At 42.0% G+C, this 21,618-nt stretch overlaps 1 protein-coding gene and 1 long non-coding RNA gene across 3 annotated transcripts in view; both read right to left on the bottom strand.

Annotated features, from left to right (window-relative positions):
- Window positions 1–10,355, bottom strand: part of LOC144338711 (uncharacterized) — a 47,192-nt gene extending 36,837 nt beyond the window's left edge. Inside the window, exon 1 of the long non-coding RNA XR_013413032.1 lies at window positions 10,256–10,355. This is a non-coding gene — a long non-coding RNA (uncharacterized LOC144338711). The remainder of the gene's footprint in view (window positions 1–10,255) is intronic.
- TCEAL2 (transcription elongation factor A like 2) lies at window positions 5,309–7,375 on the bottom strand. 2 transcript variants are annotated; one of them, XM_077989224.1, is made up of 3 exons: window positions 7,225–7,375; window positions 6,569–6,652; window positions 5,309–6,220 (listed from the first exon to the last, which is right to left on the bottom strand). In XM_077989224.1, the coding sequence occupies exon 3, from the start codon at window positions 6,191–6,193 to the stop codon at window positions 5,507–5,509; it is 687 nt and encodes a 228-aa protein (XP_077845350.1). In that variant the 5' UTR covers window positions 6,194–6,220; window positions 6,569–6,652; window positions 7,225–7,375; the 3' UTR covers window positions 5,309–5,506. The 2 variants fall into 2 exon arrangements, with proteins under 2 accessions (XP_077845350.1, XP_002806372.4); XM_002806326.4 differs by having other exon boundaries at window positions 6,579–6,652.
- Window positions 10,356–21,618: the final 11,263 nt, after the last annotated feature.

Here is a 21,618-nt window from a genome sequence, read left to right as displayed (position 1 = left end):
TGAACAGTTCACGCACATACCTCTCCCCTAAACCTCCTCATCACTAATTTTCCAAGTTTGTTCTTTCCAAGTCCCTGAAAAGCCAGCCAACTCACATGCTATTGCTCATGAATCAGGCTGTCTCTCTTTCCATGCCAAGTGAACAAGTTATATCATTGAAATTTCTGCCCATTAGTAAGATTTCCCGCTGCTGCTGTCTTTCCTGAGTGAGATTGTAGTACAGCAGCCTTTCTCTTCCAGTGGGTTCCAGCATGCCATGCACATTCATCTATAAAACAGACCCATACTTTTGTATTCTCTAGTTACAGGGAATGTTCCATTAGGCCACAAATGTAGGTTGATAGGGAGGTGGCCAAGCAGTAGGAGACAGTACCTTGCGAGTCTGAACTTCTTGCTTATGTAGTTTTCTTGTGCCTTTTAGTCATGTTTAAATTCAGTCAGTTACGTATAATTCTCATCTTAAAATAGAATTCTGCTGTGCATATCTAGTTATGTAGTTTGATGAACTAAACAGTGGTTAGTTCATGATAATATTTCTAGATGCATAGTTACTTGGAATAACATAGTCAGATGTTGGGTACCAGCCAGCACCCAGGAGTTACTTTCCAAATATAGAGCAGTTATTGGCTTATTTCCTCTACACAGCATCTCACAAGCTCCCCAATCTGATTATTTGTTATGATACAGTTTGAGGTCTCCAGAAATTAGCCTCAGTTCTGAGCCTTTAGCTAATAACTCCCAGAAGATTTTGGTATTTTATTTTCCTTAGTGCACAGTCACTCTGAAAAGTGTCTGTAGGTCCCACTGGGAAAGGTTTGATGTAAGATTCACAGTATACACCAGTGGCTGCAAGATCATTCCTTAGAGGTACCCTTTCTTCCCCTCAGTTGAGTAAGAAGTTTAGAAAACATACTACAGCATCTTGAGTTAGACTTTCTTGCAGACCTAGAGATTTTTTTCTGCCTGAATATGTCAAGCAGTATCCAATAGGTGGCCCAATTATTTCATTTTAAAGAATGCTCTGATTAGCTATCACCACAAATCCCTGTGGGCCAAAAATTCACTAATGACCATTCAAATCCTGTGGTTATTGTGGTAGGTCCACTCACCTTGTCTTAGATAATTAAGCCCTGTCACCTGACTTCCACTGCTCTGGGATTCCATAATTCACATTAAGATGAGGTAGGACAATTCTCTTGCAGCATTCTCCACCATCGTCTCCAGCCTACAAAGCACAGGCCCACAGAAATCTTCAAAGATGCTCTTGACCCTCTCACGAATGCATTTCTTAATGCCTCGGAGTATGTCTTCACAAATGCTGCTATCCCATATATCACAGTTCTATTCCTTCTCTACTAGTGTCCTTACTTTATTGTAAAAGCGACTGCATTTGGAGCATTTAATTGGCAGCAGAACTGCAACACCACGAAGACCTAGCCTTGGTTCACAGCTATATCTACCCTAAGATGAGGGATTCCTTCAACCCTGCCTTAGAGGCTTTCTGGTGCTGTATATATGTTCTCTGTTGTATTTTTGTAACTTCCAATGTCCTCTTTTTTCCATACATACTCTCTAGGGTTGTCAGATGAACACAGATGACTCCAGAAACATTTTGGTAATTATTTTTGTTTTAGTACTTAAGTAGCATAACCATTTGATTTCTCAAAGATTTGGATTTCACTTGCACTTCATTTCATGCCACCAGTGGTGTATGAGTTATCATCATACTACTACATACCACGTACTTGTGAACCTCTCCTATCGCCTTCTCCCTACTGTTCTCAACCCTGTTGTCAGTAGGTTATTTTTTTCCCTCAAATTTACAAGGAACCCAATTCCTGGGGTGACTTTCTGTATCTGTTACTGTACCTGAAAAGTACATTGCAGGAAACAGGGGGTATATTTGCAGTGGAAAATTTGAGGGCAGTTCTTAATAAAGGAGAATAGACAAAGGTATGGGAAGGGTATTAGAGAACAAAAGTGAGTAGTGCAATACACCATGGCTACTAAAGGTGAGATTACCAGAAGTAGGCCTGAGGCACAGAGGGAAAGAGGGGTAATTAAAAGTTGGAGGTGCAGAGCCTAGGAATATTGGGAGAAGGGACTCCACCAGCATCTGACAACACTGCAGGGAACAAGTTGGGAAACAAATTTCCTGACTGCACTCACCACTGCTGGCTCCCGGAGGATGAGGGAGCCCTTTGATGTGGTCCATATAGGTCAGAGTCCCTTGGGAGACAGAGCAGGGTAAAGAAGAATGGAGAGTGAATTGGGATAGGAAGATGAGGAGATATCCACAAATGAGTGAGGGCCATGTTAACAGCACTTATTAGGAATTGTGCCTGCAGCTTTATGCATATGGTAAGGAGGAGGATAAAAAGCATATTATTTTGTGAGGGTGAACTCCAGCAGGGCTGAGATTTGCCTGAGCTTTCTATCAAAATAAGAAATGTGCCTGCGTGGCATTGACCCATGGTAAAGGCATAAAACATATTGATTAAGAGTGCTGTTTGATAATCATGGGTCTGAGGAATTTGGGATGATTTTTACCAGCCTGTTAGTTTTATTTATGATAGTGAGATTGATCATTTAAATATAGTCTCAGTGAACCACATTGCCAAAGGCTCTGCCGTTGAGACTGGCTACATAGCAAGAATATGCTTACACAACCAGTAATGCACCAGAAACCTGGACTGAGACTCTATTTTGCGTTCTCTGGTTTCAAAGTATTTTATGCATACATTAATGGTTCATGATCTGAAAAGAGAAGTGCATCCTGCCAGGGCTATTATAAAGAGGGAAGATAATCAAAGCTCATACCTGGCCACTCCAGATCCCTTACTATTAGACAGCTTTTGACTATGATGTTTCCCCTTAATGCTGCTGCTATGTTGCATCCATTTTTTTTTTTTTTCTCCAACGAACTGTAGATTTGCAATCATCACCATTTGGGGTCCCAAGAGACTTCTTTAGCAGTGGAACTGTTCAGCTGCCACAGTTATCATGGCATCTGGAGGAGGAAATACACTATACTATGATATGCTTTGACTTTGCCTTTGTTTATAGGTGTGGTTTGCTCTAAAGATACTTTCAGGTTCTATGCAATAAATATATTAAACCTTGAGTTTATGGATTTTTACTCTTAACCTTTGTTTTAGAACTTAGAAAAGCCTTCACCTTCCCCACCAAAAAAGAGACACTGTAAAATCTTTTTTTCTGCTTAACTTATGGTTTACAGTTAATATGATCGAGATCATAATGAATATATAAATCAGTAGTGATTAGCCTTTATTATGAATCAGAATCACCTAGGCAGCCTGCTTAAGATGGAAATTATAGAGCTCCACCTAGTGGATCTGACGTGGGGATTATAAGTTCACATTTTTGGTGAAGTCTTAAGGTGATTCTGACATGTGACAAACTAGGATACTTTAAAAATGCATTAATAAATGAGATAAGGTTAAATTCGTGGTACAAACCCTTCTCCATGGTGTTCCTTTTAGAATTGCAAGTAAATGCTGCTAGAGATATAGAGTCCACAGTTATTTATGTAGACAGGGAATGATCTTGGACAAGAATTCTTGACTCAGGTATTATTATTTACAAATTTATCATGAACCTATTACTTGTCAGGCACTGTGCTAGGCATTAGGGATACCAGGATAAAGAACAGGTTGTGCTTTGACAAGCAGAGTCCAATGTTCCTCAATTTTAGAAAACCTCACCCCACAGTCAGAAACATATTGTTCAAATATACATAACTGAAATACAAATTTCAGAAAATAATATTAATCCTGCCTACCTGCCATATAATGTGATGTTTACTATCTGGTTCTGGTTGAATCTATTATATCCTATTTCATTTAAAAATATTGCAGGTCTTGACCTGCTGAATTTGTTTTAAACTCTGCAAATGTAGGAAGGTGAAACTTCAGTTTGACAAACACAGGTCCATTTAAAAGTATGTGATGTGCATCCTATGAAGCACATGTGTTTATCCTTCTAGGCACATGTATCATGAGAAGGTGGAATTGGGAAGACTGAGAGTTTCCTCATTAACCTTGCTTCTCAAACTTTAAGTTGTACAGGAATCACCTGCAGATCTTATTAAAACCAGAAAAGATTCTCATTCAGTAGGTCTGGGGTGAGGATCTGAGATTCTACATTTCTATCTTTCAGTTGATGCTGATGCAGCTAGTCCATGAACCACTATTTGAGTAGCATTGCTCTAAAAATTACAAATGTGGGTAGGGGTGTTAAACTGGTAAGGTGAGACCTGGAAGAACTTTCCTAGAAGAGAAATTCCTCTAAGGAAAGATGAGTCAAGCATACAAGTCACTGACAGATGAGAACAGATGAATGTGTGTCACTCAAATTTTACCCCAGCCTTCTATCCTTGAATCTGGTGGAAAGATGGCTGTATGCAAACACTTCCAAACCAACAAGCATAGAAACAATTGTTTTACTAAAAATCTGAAATCCCCCAGGGACTGAAGTATCACTGAGGTGTTACCCTATTGGGCGAGTATAACTCTAAAGTGAGGAAAGGGACTTTATCCACATTTTCGTAGGTGTCGTGGAATGGGGTCAGTAGGCTTGGCTCACTGGGGACTCCAGGGAAATCAACCGGACCTTGTTATCTTGAGAACTTCAGCCCATCAGCATCAATGGGAGCTTTAGGAGGGTGCAAGATTTATAAGAAGGAGCGCAGTGCCCAGTGGACATGACATTGTCTAAGAAAGGATGGCACCCACCTTTCAGTTTCCTAGACTTATTCCTGGATACAGGTAAGATTTACCCTAGTTCTCTTCCAAGTGTCTGAGGGGGTATTTTTTCTGCTAGAGCAGGGGAGAAGGTAGATGCCAACCCAACACATATATTCTCTACCTCATCCAACCCACTCAGCAGTTCTGAAAAGCGAAGTATTATCTCCATTTGACAAACAACAAGACTGTCCATTAGAGCAATGGATCTGTAATAACCCCAGGTTGACTTCTCCAGATGAGTCCCACAGGTAGGTAATGTGAATTTTACCTATCGTTTTAAGTTCTGACAACAAGAACTTTAAGTGTCTCTACTGAACTTCATAAGTTCACTGGACAGTTATTCTCTTTGTTTTTTACATACTGTGTTCTGATTTTTAAAAATATTTTATTATTTTTGTGAGAAAAGTAATTTGTGTTCTCTGGGAAAAGAAAGATTAGTAGAAAGAAAGAAAACAAAGAAATGAAATCACCTGCTAGCTCACAACTCAGAAAACCACTGTTAACCTTTCATGTATTTAACAAAAACAGACAGATTCTGCAGATGATATTACAAGCTGCTTTATTTTTCCATGAATCATGACGTCTCTGAAATGCACAGGTGTGAAAATCTGCTACTGAAACATAGAGCAAGCAAGCACTGGCAGGTGGGTCAAAAGGCTACTGGTAGCAGGAGGAACAACTAAAGCAAAGTATTACCATAAGGTTAAAACATATGGCCTGATAAATGCCTGCCAGGGACACTACACGTAAGGAATGTCTTCAGTGTCCCTTCGTGGGGCCCTGCAGCCACCCCTGAATTCCCTTGGACCCCTAGGATAGAAGGGGTCCTGTAAATTTCTTTGCATCCACAAAAACGCCCCCAATTTCTGTTTGCTTTTTCTCCTTTTATCCTCCACCCTAGCCATGTTGTCAAATTCTCTTATCATGTCCTCATTGCTGAAATTCATATCATGTATGGCTTCCTTATATTGCTTGAGGTACTGAGCCAGCCCCTTGTTTGTTTTTCTTTTGGCTTTCCTGGGTATATCATCCTCAGCTGGGCGCTTTCCTGCAGACCTCCTTTCACTTTCTGGCTCTCCCTCACTCTCTGGCTCTCTTTCACTGTCTGGCTCTCGTTCCCCCTCTGCCCTTCCCCCTCTCTCTGGCTTTCCCTCTCTCTCTGATCCTCCCTCCATCTCTGACTTTCCCTTCCTCTCTGACTTTCCTTCTCCTTTTGCCTTTCCTGCACTCTCTGGCTTTTCTTTATCCTTTAACGGTTCCTCATCTCCTGTCTTGCCCTTGTTTTCTGTCTTTCTCTCGTTTTCTAACGTCTTGTCTTCCAGAGTACAAGCTACTTCTGGCTTTCCCTCGTCCGGTGGCTGTTCTTCATTTTCTATCTTTCCTTGGTTCCAAAGCATTCCTTCATTTTCATTGAAGAATTTTTCCATGTCGAGATTTCCCCTCCTTTTCCTTTCCTGGGGGATGCGGGTTGAGGGAAGGGGAGACAAAGAGGAGACATGGGAGACTGAGGGCCTGGCGTGGAATGCAGGTCTGGATACTACTTGCATCTCACCCCTGGTGAGGGTTCCCCTAAGCTGACCGGACCTCCAAGAGGGCCTTCTGCCCACCACATAGCCTGCCACTCCTCCCACACACGTGAGCCAGCTGTTCCCTGACAGGCCCTGCCACCTTCTCTGCACTGGTTCAGCCTGGTAAAGTGTGTGTTCATGTGGGTGGGTGGAAGGGCAGGGGCCCCGATTCGGCCCTAGCTGGGTCCTTCACACTCTCAACCCTTGTGGGCCCCTGTCCATGCAGCCCCCTGCTTTCACGGACCTGCGGGGGATTCTGGACAGGTTGCTCCTCCTTTTCAGGCCTCTTAGAGCGCTGGGAACAACAGACGCGCAGACCTGCGGACAGATAGGAGACAGGGGCAGGGACTGCGCGCTCAGCGGGCTCACAGGGGACTCGGTTCCCTTTCCTGAGTCCAGGCCCTGTTCACCCAATGTTTTTCTCCCCTACATCCCCCGCACCCCAACCGCCATTTCTTTCCAGGCCTCGGGCACCAAACCAGGATGCTTTCCAAACTGCGTTTGTCTCTGTGTCCCCCTTCCCTGAGACAACCTGCCCCAGCGCCACCCCATTTTTGCGGAGATCAAGTGTTTCTATGGGCATAGATTGTGAGAAGGGATTATTTCTAGAATATGTCTACGTTTCACTGTCGCACTGCGGAGTCGCTACCCCCACCCCTCATTTCTAGCACTAAAAATGGATGGATGACTCAGTGCAAGGGGGCGTCGTGAAGGCGAGCCAGGCTCGCTTCGGGAGTTCTCCCTCCCCTGTCCCCACCCCGGTCCGCTCCGCAGGCATCCCCTTCCTCACCAATCTACAGGATTCCTTCTCCGCTCCCTCCCCAATCCTACTGCCAGCCCCCTCCACCCCTGTCCCAGGGGCCGCCGACAGCGCCCGCTTTCACACTGACCTGCGGGTACCCAGGACACGCCTGTGCTTCCTCCGGCTCGCGGAAGCCGGCTCGCTGCTCCCCAGCAGTCTGGGCAGCTCAGACAGCTTATTCTGCGCGGGCGCCGGGACCCGACCGCTGGGCTGGCTGGCGGGCTGGCGTGGGGGCTGGTGCCCACGTAGGCGTCCGACGGGTCACGTGAGCGCCGCGTCACTGGAGCTCGGCCCAGCTCTTGCCCGACACACCTCACCCTGGAGCTCGGCGCCCCCTCTTGCCTGACATACCTCATCTTCCATCCCTGAGGGACCGGAGGCTGGGGACTGTCGGAGTCTCGGTGCGTTTGTGTAGCAAAGTGGGGTCGCGGAGAAGAGGAGGAGGGGTGGCTTTCTGACCCCAGGTGCTTTACCTGACGCAGCTCACAGCATCCTCGCAAGGCATCTCTCTCTGATGCCCATTATCGCCAGGTGTGACAGCTGATCAAAGAGGGTACCCGACTTTGCCAAGAGCGCTCAGCCCCAGAACTCCACAGCCCACTTTCAATACTGGCTCTGCCTGACTCCAGAGCCCGGGGTAGTGACGCCTGCCAGGAAGCTGAGCTGCCACCTTGAGTGGCGGTGTTCCTGGGGTTCTGTCCTGGGCCTCCTCTCTCCTCAGTCCTCAAGTTGTCTCTCCCTGTGTGATCTCATTCATTTCCAGAAAGCACCGATGACTCCCAGATCTACATCTCCAGGCTATTCCCTTCTCCGTGTCTCATATCAACTTTGCCAACTCTCTATTGGACATCACCGCCCGAGAGTCCTTGAGGGACCTAAAAGCCCGTGTACCCCAAATTTATTTCACCAACTTCCTTCTTGCCATCTCCCATGGCCTCTCTGTGCACTTGAAACTTACCTTCCAACATTTGATCAGTTTTCATAGAGAGAGAATCTCAGACAGGTAGAAAAGAAAGCATTAAAACCTTTTAAATATGAATTTCAGATGCACAAATTCATCATAGTCCTTGGTTTACAAGACACCCTTATTATTGATCCCTGCTTGTCCCTCTTCCTTCCCTTTTCTTTCCTGTCCTGTTATGTCTTTCCCTGCCCATCCTTTGTCTTTTTTTCTTTCCTTTTCTTTCACATTTGTGAAGCTACCACCCACAAAAACTAAAAGTTACCAATATTTTAACTTCTACAGTGTAGTGACATGTATATGTATATATACACATATGTTTATTTATACACACATATATGTGTAGATGTATATTGTGTACATATATATGTGTATGTCGTGTGTTTTTTTGTGTGTGTAAATCTGGGCAACAACTATTTTGGTTTGCAAAATACCTTATCATGATTATATGATTATGAATTATGTATGTTACACAAACAATTCTGATATTTCTGCTACACATCTTCATTTAGTAAAACCTCGATCTTCCTACAATATTTTGCTCTATCAATATGTGTGTTTGTCATTATCACCACATAACCAACAGTACTGTCCTCAATGTTGAATTTTTTCCTGAATTATAGAGGCTAGGTGTTTCCATTTCCTCAGTATAAACTTTCATAAAATTATTATAATTATTCAAGAATTTGATGAAAATAATATCAAATCAGTTGAAAAGAACTGCTTTTCTGTTTTAATCATCTAATTATAGTGATTTTAAGCTATCTTTGGTAACTATTTGCTAAGTTATTTTGGTAATGGAGCCAAAGTATTAACAACTATTTCTCCTCTTTTAAAACATATACACAAAAATGTGGAATTCAAAATTAGTATCATTAAATTCAAAGAAATGTCATTTTATCTAAATTAAAAGATCTGTTCACAAAATGAGAAGTCAACACAACTTTTGCATTTGCGTGTAATAAATTGACACATTGTTCCTCAAGTAGTTACTACCTTTGGAAGAAGATATAATGACAGTTCTCTTGATGCATAATATATGTTGATTAAACATATTTTAAGTTAAATGTTTGTCATCCATTTTCTTAGAAAAGTAACCATTACTGAACATACCATTCACTAGAGACCTTTTGTTTCTTATTGCAGAATAAAAGTATCATTTCCTTTGCCGGGGGAGATGCGCTCTTATTTTTTGAATTTCCAGCTTTTCTGCCCTGCTTTTTCCCCATCTTTGTGGTTTTATCTGCCTCTGGTCTTTGATGATGGTGATGTACTGATGGGGTTTTGGTGTAGGTGTCCTTCCTGTTTGATAGTTTTCCTTCTAACAGTCAGGACCCTCAGCTGTAGGTCTGTTGGAGATTGCTTGAGGTCCACTCCAGACCCTGTTTGCCTGGGTATCAGCAGCAGAGGCTGCAGAAGATAGAATATTTCTGAACAGCGAGTGTACCTATCTGATTCTTGCTTTGGAAGCTTCCTCTCAGGGGTGTACTCCTCCCTGTGAGGTGTGGGGTGTCAGACTGCCCCTAGTGGGGGATGTCTCCCAGTTAGGCTACTCAGGGGTCAGGGACCCACTTGAGCAGGGAGTCTGTCCCTTCTCAGATCTCAACCTCCGTGTTGGGAGATCCACTGCTCTCTTCAAAGCTGTCAGACAGAGTCGTTTGCGTCTGCAGAAGTGTCTGCTGCGTTTGTTTAGTTTACTGTGCCCTGTCCCCAGAGGTGGAGTCTACAGAGACAGGCAGGTTTCCTTGAGCTGCTGTGAGCTCCACCCAGTTCGAGCTTCCCAGCAGCTTTGTTTACCTACTTAAGCCTCAGCAATGGCGGGCGCCCCTCCCCCAGCCTCGCTGCTGCCTTGCCGGTAGATCACAGACTGCTGCGCTAGCAATGAGGGAGGCTCCGTGGGTGTGGGACCCTCCCGGCCAGGTGTGGGATATGATCTCCTGGTGTGCCTGTTTGCTTAAAGCGCAGTATTGGGGTGGGAGTTACCCGATTTTCCAGGTGTTGTGTGTCTCAGTTCCCCTGGCTAGGAAAAGGGACTCCCTTCCCCCTTGCGCTTCCCAGGTGAGGCAATGCCTCGCCCTGCTTCAGCTCTCGCTGGTCGGGCTGCAGCAGCTGACCAGCACCCATCGTCCGGCACTCCCCAGTGAGATGAACCCAGTACCTCAGTTGAAAATGCAGAAATCACCGGTCTTCTGTGTCGCTCGCGCTGGGAGTTGGAGACTGGAGCTGCTCCTATTCGGCCATCTTGCTCCGCCCCCTCCATCCTTTCATCATTCTATAATGACCTTCTTTGTCCTTTTGTTGCTGGTTTTGATTTAAATTCTGTTTTATGTACTGTATCTGTTTGCATAAAATATTCCTCTCCCTTAACTTTCAGTCTACATGTCCTTACAAGTTAAATGAGTTTCTTCCGGGAAGCATAAGTTGGGTCATGTTTTTTTACACATTTCAACCAGTCTATACATTTTAAGTGGGGAATTTAATCTGTTTACATTCAAGATTATAATTGATAGGTGAGGAGTTATTGCTGTCATATATGCTAATTCTTTTCTGATTTTTAGTATGTTCTTTGTTCTTTTATTCTCTCTTAACGTTTAACATTGTAATTTGGTGGTTTTCTGCCGTGTAACATTTGATTTCTTTCTCATTTGTGTGTCTGCTCTATCAGTAAGTTTTTTTTCAATATGTATGGATTTCATTTCTTTCTTTTTCTTGCCCCATTGCAGTGTGTAGAACTTTCAGTACTATGTTGAATAAGAGGGATAAAAGTGGACATCTTTGCTTTGTTTCTGATCTTTTATTTTTATTTTACTTTAACTTCTGGGATGCAAGTGCAGAACGTGTAGGTTATATAGGTATATGTGTGTCATGGTGGTTTGCTGAACCTATCAACCCATCATCTAGGTTTTAAGCCCTGCATGCATTTGCTATTTGTTCTAATGCTCTCCCTCCCCTGGCCCCCCACACCCCGACTGGCCCTGGTGTTTGTTGTTCCCCTCCCTGTGTCCATGTGCTCTCATTGTTCAACTCCCACTTATAAGAGAATCCTTTCCCCATTGCTTGTTTTTGTCAGGTTTGTTGAAGATCAGATGAATGTAGATGTGAAGTGTTATTTTTGAGGTCTCTGTTATGTTACATTGGTCTGTATTTCTTTTTCTTTACCAGAACCATGCTGCTTTGGTTACTGTAGGCCTGCAGTATTTTTGAAGTCAGGTAGTATAGTGCCTCCTGCTTTGTTATCTTTGCTTAGGATTGTCTTGGCTATACAGGCTCTTATTTGGTTCCATATGAAATTTAAAGTAGTTTTTTTTCTAATTCTGTGAACAATTTCAATGGCAGTTTGATGGGAATAGCATTAAATCTATAAATTACTTTGGGCAGTATGGCCATTTTCATGGTGTTGATTCTTCCTATCAATGAGCATGGAATGTTTTTCCATTTTTTTATGTCCTCCCTTATTTCCTTGAGCAGTGGTTTGTAGTTCTCCTTGAAGAGATCCTTCACATCCCTCGTAAGTTGGATTCCTAGGTATTTTATTCTCTTTGTAGCAATTGTGAATGGGAGTTCACTCATGATTTGGCTCTCTGTCTGTTATTGGTGTATAGGAATGCTTGTGTGTTTTGCACATTGATTTTGTATCCTAAGTCTTTGCTGAAGTTGCTTATCAGATTAAGGAGTTTTGGGGCTGAGACAATGGGATTTTCTAAGTATAGAATCATGACTTCTGCAATCAGAGTCAATTTGACTTCCTCTCTTCCTATTTGAATACAGTTTATTTCTTTCTCTTGCCTGATTGCCCTGGACAGAACTACCAATACTATGTTGAATAAGAGTGGTGAGAGAGGGCATCCTTGTCTTGTGCCGATTTTCAAAGGGAATGCTTCCAGCTTTTTCCCATTCAATATAATATTGGCTGTGGGTTTGTCATAAATAGCTCTTATTATTTTGAGATACATTCCATCGATACCTAGTTTATTTAGAGTTTTTATCATGAAGCACTGTTAAATTCTATTGAGGGACTTTTCTGCATCTATTGAGATAATCCTGTGGGTTTGTCATTTGTTCTCGAATATGAACAGACATTTCTCAAAAGAAGACATTCATACAGCCAACAGACACATGAAAAAATGCTCATCATCACTGGCCATCAGAGAAATGCAAATCAAAACCACAATGAGATACCATCTCACACCAGTTAGAATGGCAATCATTAAAAAGTCAGGAAACAACAGGTGCTGGAGAGGATGTGGAGAAATAGTAACACTTTTACACTGTTGGTGGGATTGTAAACTAGTTCAACCATTATGGAAAACAGTATGGTGATTCCTCAAGGATCTAGAACTAGATGTACCATATGACCCAGCCATCCCATTACTGGGTATATACCCAAAGGATTATAAATCATGCTGCTATAAAGACACATGCACACGTATGTTTATTGCAGCACTATTCACAATAGCAAAGACTTGGAATCAACCCAAATGTCCATCAGCGACAGACTGGATTAAGAAATTGTGTCGTTTGTTCTCTTCATGTGATGGATTATGTTTATTGATTTGCATATGTTCAACCAGCCTTGCATCCCAGGGATGAAGCCGACTTGATCATGGTAGATAAGCTTTTTGATGTGCTACTGGATTTGATTTGCCAATATTCTATTGAGGATTTTCTCATCGATGTTTATTAGGTATATTGGCCTGAAGTTTTCTTTTTTTAGTTGTGTCTCTGTCAGATTTTGGTATCAGGATTATGCTGGCCTCATAAAATGAGTTAGGAAGAAATCTCTCCTTTTTAACTGTTTGGAATAGTTTCAGAAAAAAATAGTATCAACTCCTCTCTGTACCTGTAGTAGAATCTGGCTGTGAATTGGCTGGTCCTGGTGTTTTTATGGTTGGTAGGCTATTAATTATTGCCTCAATTTCAGAACTTGTTATTTAGGGATTTGACTTCTTCCTGGTTTAGTCTTGGGAAGGAGTATGTGTTTAGGAATGTATCCATTTCTTCTATATTTTCTAGTTTGTTTGCATAGATGTGTTTACAGTATTCTCTGATAGTAGTTTGTATTTCTGTGGGGTCAGTGGTGACATCCCCTTTATCATTTTTTATTTTGTTGATATGATTATTCTCTCTTTTCTTCTTTATTAGTCTAGCTAGTGGTCTATCTATTTTGTTAATTTTTTCAAAAAGACACCTCCTGTAGTCATTGATTTTTTTGGCACTTTGTGTCTCTATCCCCTTCAGTTCTGCTCTGATCTTAATTACTTCTTGTCTTCTGCTAGCTTTTGGATTTGTTTGCTCTTGCTTCTCTAGGTCTTTTTATTGTGATGTTAGGGTGTGAATTTGATATCTTTCTAGCTTTCTGCTGTGGGCATTTACTGCTACAAATTTCCCTCTTAACACTGCTTTAGCTGTGTCTCTGAGATTGTGGTAAGTTGTCTTTTTGTTCTCATTGGTTTCAAAGAACTTCTTGATTTCTGCCTTAATGTCATTGCTTATCCAGAGTCATTCAGGAGCAGGTTGTTCAATTTCCATGTAAGTGTGTGATTTTGAGTGAGTTTCTTAATCCTGAGTTCTAGTTCGATTGCACTGTGGTCTGAGGGGCTGTTATGATTTCAGTTCTTTTGCATTTGCTGAGGGGTGTTTTACTTCCAATTATGTGGCCGATTTTAGAATAAGTGCCATGTAGTAATGAGAAGAATGTAGATTCTGTTGATTTGGAATGGAGAGTTCTGTAGATGTCTATTAGGTCCACTTGATCCAGAGCTGAGTTCAAGTCCTGAATATGCTTTTTAATTTTCTGTCTTGTTGATCTGTCTAATATTGACATTGGGGTATTAAAGTCTCCCACTATTATTGTGTCAGAGTCTAAGTCTCCTTGTAGGTCTCTAAGAACTTGTTTTATGAATCTGCGCGTTCCTGTATTAGGTGCATATATATTTAGGATAGCTAGCTCTTCTTGTTAAATTGATTTCTTTACTGTTATGTAATGACCTTCTTTCTTTTTTGACCTTTGTTGGTTTAAAGTCTGTTTTGTCAGAGACTAGGATTGCAACCCCTGCTTTTTTTTTTCTTTCCATTTGCTTGATAAATTTTCCTCCATCTCTTTATTTTGAGCCTATGTGTGTCTTTGCATGTGAGATAGGTCTCCTGAATACAGCATATCGATGGGTCATGACTCTTTAACCAATTTGCCAGTCTGTGTCTTTTAATTGGGACATTTAGGCCATTTACATTTAAAGTTAATATTGTTATGTGTAAATTTAATCCTATCATAATGATGCTACCTGGTTATTTTGAACACTAGTTGATACAGTTTCTTCATAGTGTCATTGGCCTTTATATTTTGGTGTTTTTGCAGTGGCTGGTACTGTTTTTCCTTTCCATATTTAGTGCTTTCTTCAGGAGCTCTTGCAAGGCGGGCCCAGTGGTCACAAAATCCTTCAAGATTTGCTTGTCTGAAAAGGATTTTATTTCTCCTTTGCTCATGAAGCTCAGTTTGGCTGGATATGAAATTCTGGGTTGAATTTTTTTTTAATGTTGAATATTGGCCCCTAGTCTATTCTGACTTGTAGGGTTTCTGCTGAGAGGTACACTGTTAGTCTGATGGGTTTGCCTTTGTAGGTGACTTGGCCTTTCTCTCTGGCTGCCCTTAACATTTTTTCCTTCATTTTGACCTTGGAGAATGTAATGATCATGTGTCTTGGGGCTGCTCTTTTCGAGGAGTATCTTTGTGATGTTCTCTGTATTTCCTGAATTTGAATGTTGGTCTGTCTTGCTAGGTTGGGGAAGTTCTCCTGAATAATATCCTGAAGTGTGTTTTCCAACTTTGTTCCATTCTCCCTGTCTCCTTCAGATACTTCAATCAATCATAGTTTCAGTCTTTTTACATAGGCCCATATTTCTCAGAGGTTTTGTTTACTCCTTTTCATTCTTTTTTCTCTAATCTTGTCTGCATGCCTTATTTCAGCAAGGTGGCTTTCAAACTCTGATATCCTTTCTTCCACTTGGTTGATTTGGCTGTTGATACTTGTGTATGCTTCATGAAGTTCCTGTGCTGTTTTTCAGCTCCATCAGGCCATTTCTGTTCCTCTCTTAACTGGTTATTCTAGTTAGCAGCTCCTCTAACCTTTTATCAAGGTTCTTAGCTTCTTTGCATTGGATTAGAACATGCTCCTTTAGCTCAGTGGAGTTTGTTATTACCCACCTTCTCAAGTCTACTTCTGTCATTTCGTCCATCTCATCCTCTGTCCAGTTCTGCACCCTTGCTGGAGAGGTGTTGCAATCATTTGGAGGAGGAGAAGTACTCTGGCCTTTTAATTTTTCAGCATTTTTTCATTGATTCTTTCTCATCTTCGTGAGTTTTTCTACTTTTGATCTTTGAAGCTTCTGACCCTTGGATGGGGTTTTTGTGGGGACTTTTTTGTTGTTGTTAATTCTGTTGTTGTTGCTTTTTGTCTGTTTTCCTTGCAATGGTCAAATCCCTCTTCTATAGGGCTGCTGAGGTTTACTGGGGGTTAACTTCATGCCCTATTTATCTGGTTCTCTCCCACACCTGGAAATGCCACTCAACGAGATTGGAGAACAGCAAAGATGGGTGACTGCTCCTTCCTCTGTTATCTCTGACCTTGAGGGGCACCAAACTGATGCCAGTAGGAAAGCTCCTGTATAAGGTGTCTGACAACCCTTGTTGTAGGGTCTCACCCAGTTGGATGGCATGGGTAGCAGGACCTGTTTAACAAAGCAATTTGGCTGTCTTTGGTGGAGGTGGTGTGCTTCATTGGGGGGAAACCCACTTGTCTGGGCTGCCTGGATTCCTCAGAGCTAGCAGGAGGGAAGACTAAGTCTGCTGGTCTGCAGAGACTGTGGCCACCCCTCTTCCTAGGGACTCAGGCTCAGGGAGATCAGAGTTCTGTCCCTGAGCCTCTGGCTGGATTTGTTGGAGTTCCTGCAGGGAGCCCCCACCCAGTGAGTATGGATGGGTCAGGGTCAGGCCTGAAGAGACACTGTGGCTGCAGTCTGCACAGCCAGTGTCTTGGGCTGTGGGGGATACCTCTTGGGACCAAGACATTTAGCCTGCCTGGCTCCAGCAGCGGAAAACCATGGCCTGCAGCTATAGAGATGGCTGCGGCCCTTTCCCTGCCCTGGGAGTTTAGTGTGTTAGGCAGGTATCAGTCCCAGTGTTGGCTGCTGCTCCTCCCCCAAGGTGCTCAAATGGCTTAGACAGGAGGCAGCCACAGTTGTGATGCTGGTTGCCCTTTCCCTGGGAACTCAACAGGCTTAAGCAGATTCTAGCTGAGAGGCTGTTGAGAATCTGCATGGCTCCATGGTTGGGACTCTAGGCCTCAGTGGTGTAGGTTAATGAGTGGGATCTTCTGATCCATGGGTTGTACAATTCTGTGAAGAAACCACGGTTTCTGAGGTTGGGTAGCATACTCACTCACCACCTCTCTTGGTTAGGGTGTGGGGGTTCCCCTGCCTCATGTGGCTCTCAGGTGAGCCACTGCACCACACTGTTCTTTCTTCCTCTCCATAGGTCATGCCAGATGCCTAGTCAGTTCTGTTGAGAGAACCTGGATACCTTGATTTCTTTTACAGGATTCTCTACCAGTAAGTTTTATATGTTTTTGTAAAAATGTGTTGTTTTCATGATGATAGATATTGTTCTTTTGCTTTCAGGTGTAGTACTCCCTTATTCATTTCTTCTCAGGCAGACCTAGTGGTGAATTCCCTAGGTTTTTATTTATCTGGGAAAGACGTTATTCCTCCTTTATTTTTGAAGGGTAGCTTTGCTGAGTGTAGTATTCTTGGCAGCAGCTTTTTTCTTTTAACACTTTGAATATATTATCCCAATCTTTCTTGGGCTGTAAGGTTTCTGTTGAGAAATCCACTGTTGTTCTGATGGGGATTCTCTTATATGTGACCTAACTCTTGTCTTATGCTGTTTTTAGAATTTTCTTTGTCTTTGAATTGTAGCAGTTTGACTACAATATGCCTTGAAGAGGACCCTTTTGTGTTGAACATATTTGGCTATATTTGAGATTCCTATATCTTGCTGTGTATATTTCTTGTAAGACTTGGAACATTTTCAGCTATTATTTTATTAAATAGGTTTTCTATGTGACTGCCCATTTCTTCTTTTTCTGCAACTCCCAATATTTAAATATTTGGTCACCTCATGGTTTTTCCTATGTCACATAGGCTTTGCCCCTTTTTAAAATTATTTTTCTCGTTTGTCTGACTGGGTTATTTTTAAAGACTTATCTTCAAGTTCAGAAATTCTTTCTTCTGCTTGATCTAGTCTATTGTTGAAACTCTTTTGGATCTTTTTTTTCATTCATCAAATTCTTCATTTTCAGGATTCCTGATTTTTTGTAATATCTATTTGTTAAATTTCTCATTCAGATCATGAATTGTTTTCCTGATTTCCTTATATTGTTCACTGTGTTCTCTTGCATCTCACTGAGTTTCTTTAATATCATCACTTTGAGATTTTTGGGGCATTTCATAGATGTCTTTTTAATAGGAATCTGTTGCTGAGGAATTATTTTGTTCCTTTGAATGTGTTGTTTCCTTGTTTTTTCATATTTCTTGTGTCCTTATGTTGATATCTGGGCATTTGGTGAAACAGTCACTTCTTCCAATTTCATGGATTGACTTTTATAGGGAAAGACTTTTTCTATATTGTTGGTTGGGTGGGATTCTTTGGTTTTGATTCTGTGTGGGTGTGGTAGTGTGATCTACATATGATTTCTTTGGTTGTAATCAGAATCATTGGTGTCTGTGGACTCCTTCGTGGCTTAGGCTGCAGTTATTAGTGAAAACTGTGGTGATACTTTGCTGAAGACAGGGATGCCAGACAAGCCAGTCCTTGGGCACCAGTGGTGTCCTTGCAACCAGTGGTGGCAATGGCAGGCCAGGCATACTGGTCCTCAGGTCCCTAGAAGGTATTTTGAGCACTGATGGTGGCAGGTCCAGGCAGATAGGTTTTTGGGCCTCCAGGTGGCTTGCTTGGGTGCTGCAGTGATAGCAGCATGCCAACCATGTGGGCAGGTCCTCAAGTCCCTGAGTGGAGTGCATAGCACTTGCAATGTCAATAGTGGTGGCAGGCAAATACTTGGGCTCCCATGAGACACATGTGGGCACTAACAGCAGTGACAATAGGATAGACAGGCACCAATGACACCAATGATACCCCAGAGCCCCAGGTAGCACATGCAGATAAGTGCCAATGGTGGTAGTAGTAGGAGCGGTCTCAGCAAACTCATCCTCAGACCCTCAGAAGATGCACATGGGATCCAGCAGTGGTGGATGGAATGAGTCAATTCCTAGCCCCCCAGATTTCATGGTGCTGGTGGCTGCAGGCAGAGTGGACCTGTCTTCAGGCCCATCCCTCAATGTTGTACACAGGTGCCAGCAGTGGGCAGAGCAACTAGATCACTGGGCCCCTGGAAAGCACACATGGGCACTGATGCCTCCACTAGGCAGGGTGGGTCTGTCTTAAGGCCTCTGATGCTGCACATGGGTGCCAGCATTGGCAGGCAGGGAAGGCTGATCCCCAGACTTCTGATCAACACTCTTGGAGCCAGCAGCAGTGGTGATGGGTGGAGTAGGTTTTTCCTTGGGCCCATGGATTGTGCATGTGGGCACCGGCAGTGATGGGCAAGGTGAGCTTGTTGTCAGGTCTTTCTGTGGTTGTGTGGATACCAGTAATAGCAGGTGAGACAGGTTAATCCCCACATTCTTAGACAACACACTTGGGTTCTAGTGGTAGGTAGCATCTCTTCTCAGGCTCCTAGATGGCTTGTGTGTGTGCTGGTGGTGACAGGTAGGGCAGGCCTTTTCTTAGGCCTTGGGACATCCCCCAAACAGACCACTCCCCAAGTCCCCTGAAGGTGCATGCATGTACATGGCAGTCCTGCAACTGGAAGGTTTAGGGTTGCTGTCAATGTTAGCAGCCACAGGCAGATAGCTCTCAGGCTCTAGGAAGTGCATACTTAGCTTCCTTTGTCCCAGGGGAGCAGCCTCCTTTGTGTGTTGCACTGCTATTCCCTGGGGTATAAGACACTGCATAGTTTAGAGTCCTGGGGACCCAGCCACACCACCACCACTGGATCCAGCCAGTGTCACAATACTTAAGCTCTCTGGATGGACACAGGGAGATATCAGCAGGGCTTCAGGGATGTGGAGATGCAGGGGCTGTTGGACCCCAAGGAAGGATGTATCCTGGTGGGAGCTGGCCTCTCAAAAAGGTAGTGTTCTGCATCTGCTCAAGTTTTGGTGGGATCTGTGAGGCCCATTGTAAACTCTGTCTCTGGAACAATGCCATCATGTGGACTCCATGAACCACCCTATACTAATATGAAGGCCCATGAGGGTTGAGGGACTCTTTCATGGCTAGAATTGTGAGAATCTGTTGGTGGAAATATGAACCACTGGGGATCTCCTGCTTACCTTTTCCTTAAATTGGGTTGTTTTCTCTGTTTCTGAACTGATCCCACTCCTGCACGTCCCTTTCCTTCCATGCCTCAGAGGTTCCCTGCCACTTCCTTGTTGAATTCCAGTGTTCTCTCTTGGTTGCTCTATTTGATATGTGATTATCTATTCACTGTTTTGGCCCTTCTTTGGGGAGGAGGTAAGAGCTGGATGCCTCCAGTCATCCATCTTGAAACCCCTCATCGATAATATTAATTCTTCCAATCCCAAAACACAGAATATCTTTATATTTATTTGTGTCTTAAATTTCTTTCATGAATAACTTTTGCCTCCTTGGGGGAAATTTATTTCTAAATATTTTATTCTTTTGATGCTATTGTAAATAATTCATTGTTTGTTTATAGGAACACAATTGATTTTTGTGCATGGATTTTGTATCCTGCAAATGTATTGAATTTATGTATTAGTTCTAACATTTTATTGGTGGCATCTTTTGGGTGTTCTATATATAAGATCACAACATCTGCAAATAGAGACAATTTTACTACTTCCCTTCTGATTTGGATGACTTCCATTTATTTTTCTTGCTTGATTGCTCTGGCTAGTACTTTCAGTAATATATTGAATAGAAGTGGTGAGAATGGGCATTGTTGGCATCATTGTCTTATTCCTGAGCTTAGAGGAAAAGCTTTTAATTTTTCACCATTGAATATGATGTTAGCTGTGGGCTTCTGTTATATAACCTTTATTGTGTTGAGGCACATTCCCTCTATACTTAGTTGTTGATGGTTTTTATCAGGAAAGGACACTAAATATTGTCAAATGTTCTTTCCATATCTACTGAGATGATTGTGTGATTTTTGTTCTTCATTCTGTTAACGTGGTGTATCACATTTATTGACTTTTATTTATTGAAACATCTCTGCATCCCTGGCATAAATCCCACTTGATCATGATGTGTGATCATTTTAATGTGCTGTTAAAACCAGTTTGGTAGTATTCTGTTGAGTATTTTTGCATTCATGTCCATTAGGGATATTAGCCTGTAATTTTTTCTTGTAGCATCCTTCTTTGGCTTTGCTATGAGGGTAATTCTGACCTTGTAAAATGTGTTTGGAAGTGTTTCCTACTTTTCATTTTTTTTGGGAATGGTTTGAGAAGGATTGGTATTCATTCTTCTTTAAATGAAGAATTCACCAGTGAAGGCATCAGATTCTGGGCTTTATTTTTATTGGAGATTTTAAATTACTGATTCAGTTTCCTTATTTGTAATTGATATGTTCAAATTTTGTATTTATTAATGCTCCAGGTCTTGGTAGAGGTTGTATGTTTCTAAGACTTCATTCATTTCTTCTAGGTGATTCAATTTGTTGGTGTATAATTATTCACGACAATCTCTTACGATTCTTTTTCTTTCTGTAATATTAGTTCTAATATTTGCTCTTTTGTCTCTGATTTTATCTGTCTTCTCTCCTTTTTTAGTAAGTCAAGCAAAATTTTTGTCAATTTTATCTTTTCAAAACATTTCTTTGATCTTTACTCTTGTGGTTCTAGCCTATAATTAATTTATTTCTACTCTAATATTTGTTATTTCCTTCCTTCTACTAACTTTGGGTTTAGTTTGTTCTTTTTCTAGTTTCCTGAGGTGCTAAATGAGACTTTATTAATCTGAGATTTCTCTGTGTTCTTCAAGTGGGCTTTTATTACTATAAACTTTCCTCTTAGAACTGCTTTTGCTGGATTTTATGAGTTTTGGTATGCTGTGTTTCCATTTTTATTTGTCTCAAGATATTTTTAAATATTCCCTTTGATTTCTTTTTTAACCCATTGATTGTTCAGGAACATGTTCAATTTCTGTGTATTTCAGTGTCTTCCCTTCTCTTCCTTTTTTTAATTCTTAATTTTTGTGGGTACATAGTAGGTATATTTATTTATGTACTTCCATATTATTTTGGTTGGAAAAGATGATTGATATGTTTTCAATCATTTTAACACTTTAAGATTTTTTTTGTGGTCTGACATATAATCTGTTCCAGAGAATGTTTCATGTGCACTTGAGGAAAATATATTCTGTTTCTGTTGGGTGCTACA

Source organism: Macaca mulatta, chromosome X, assembly GCF_049350105.2.
Source record: "Macaca mulatta isolate MMU2019108-1 chromosome X, T2T-MMU8v2.0, whole genome shotgun sequence".
Taxonomy (NCBI): domain Eukaryota; kingdom Metazoa; phylum Chordata; class Mammalia; order Primates; family Cercopithecidae; genus Macaca; species Macaca mulatta.
Note: the sequence above shows the minus strand (reverse complement) of the source record. Positions and strands in the feature narration are given on the sequence as shown.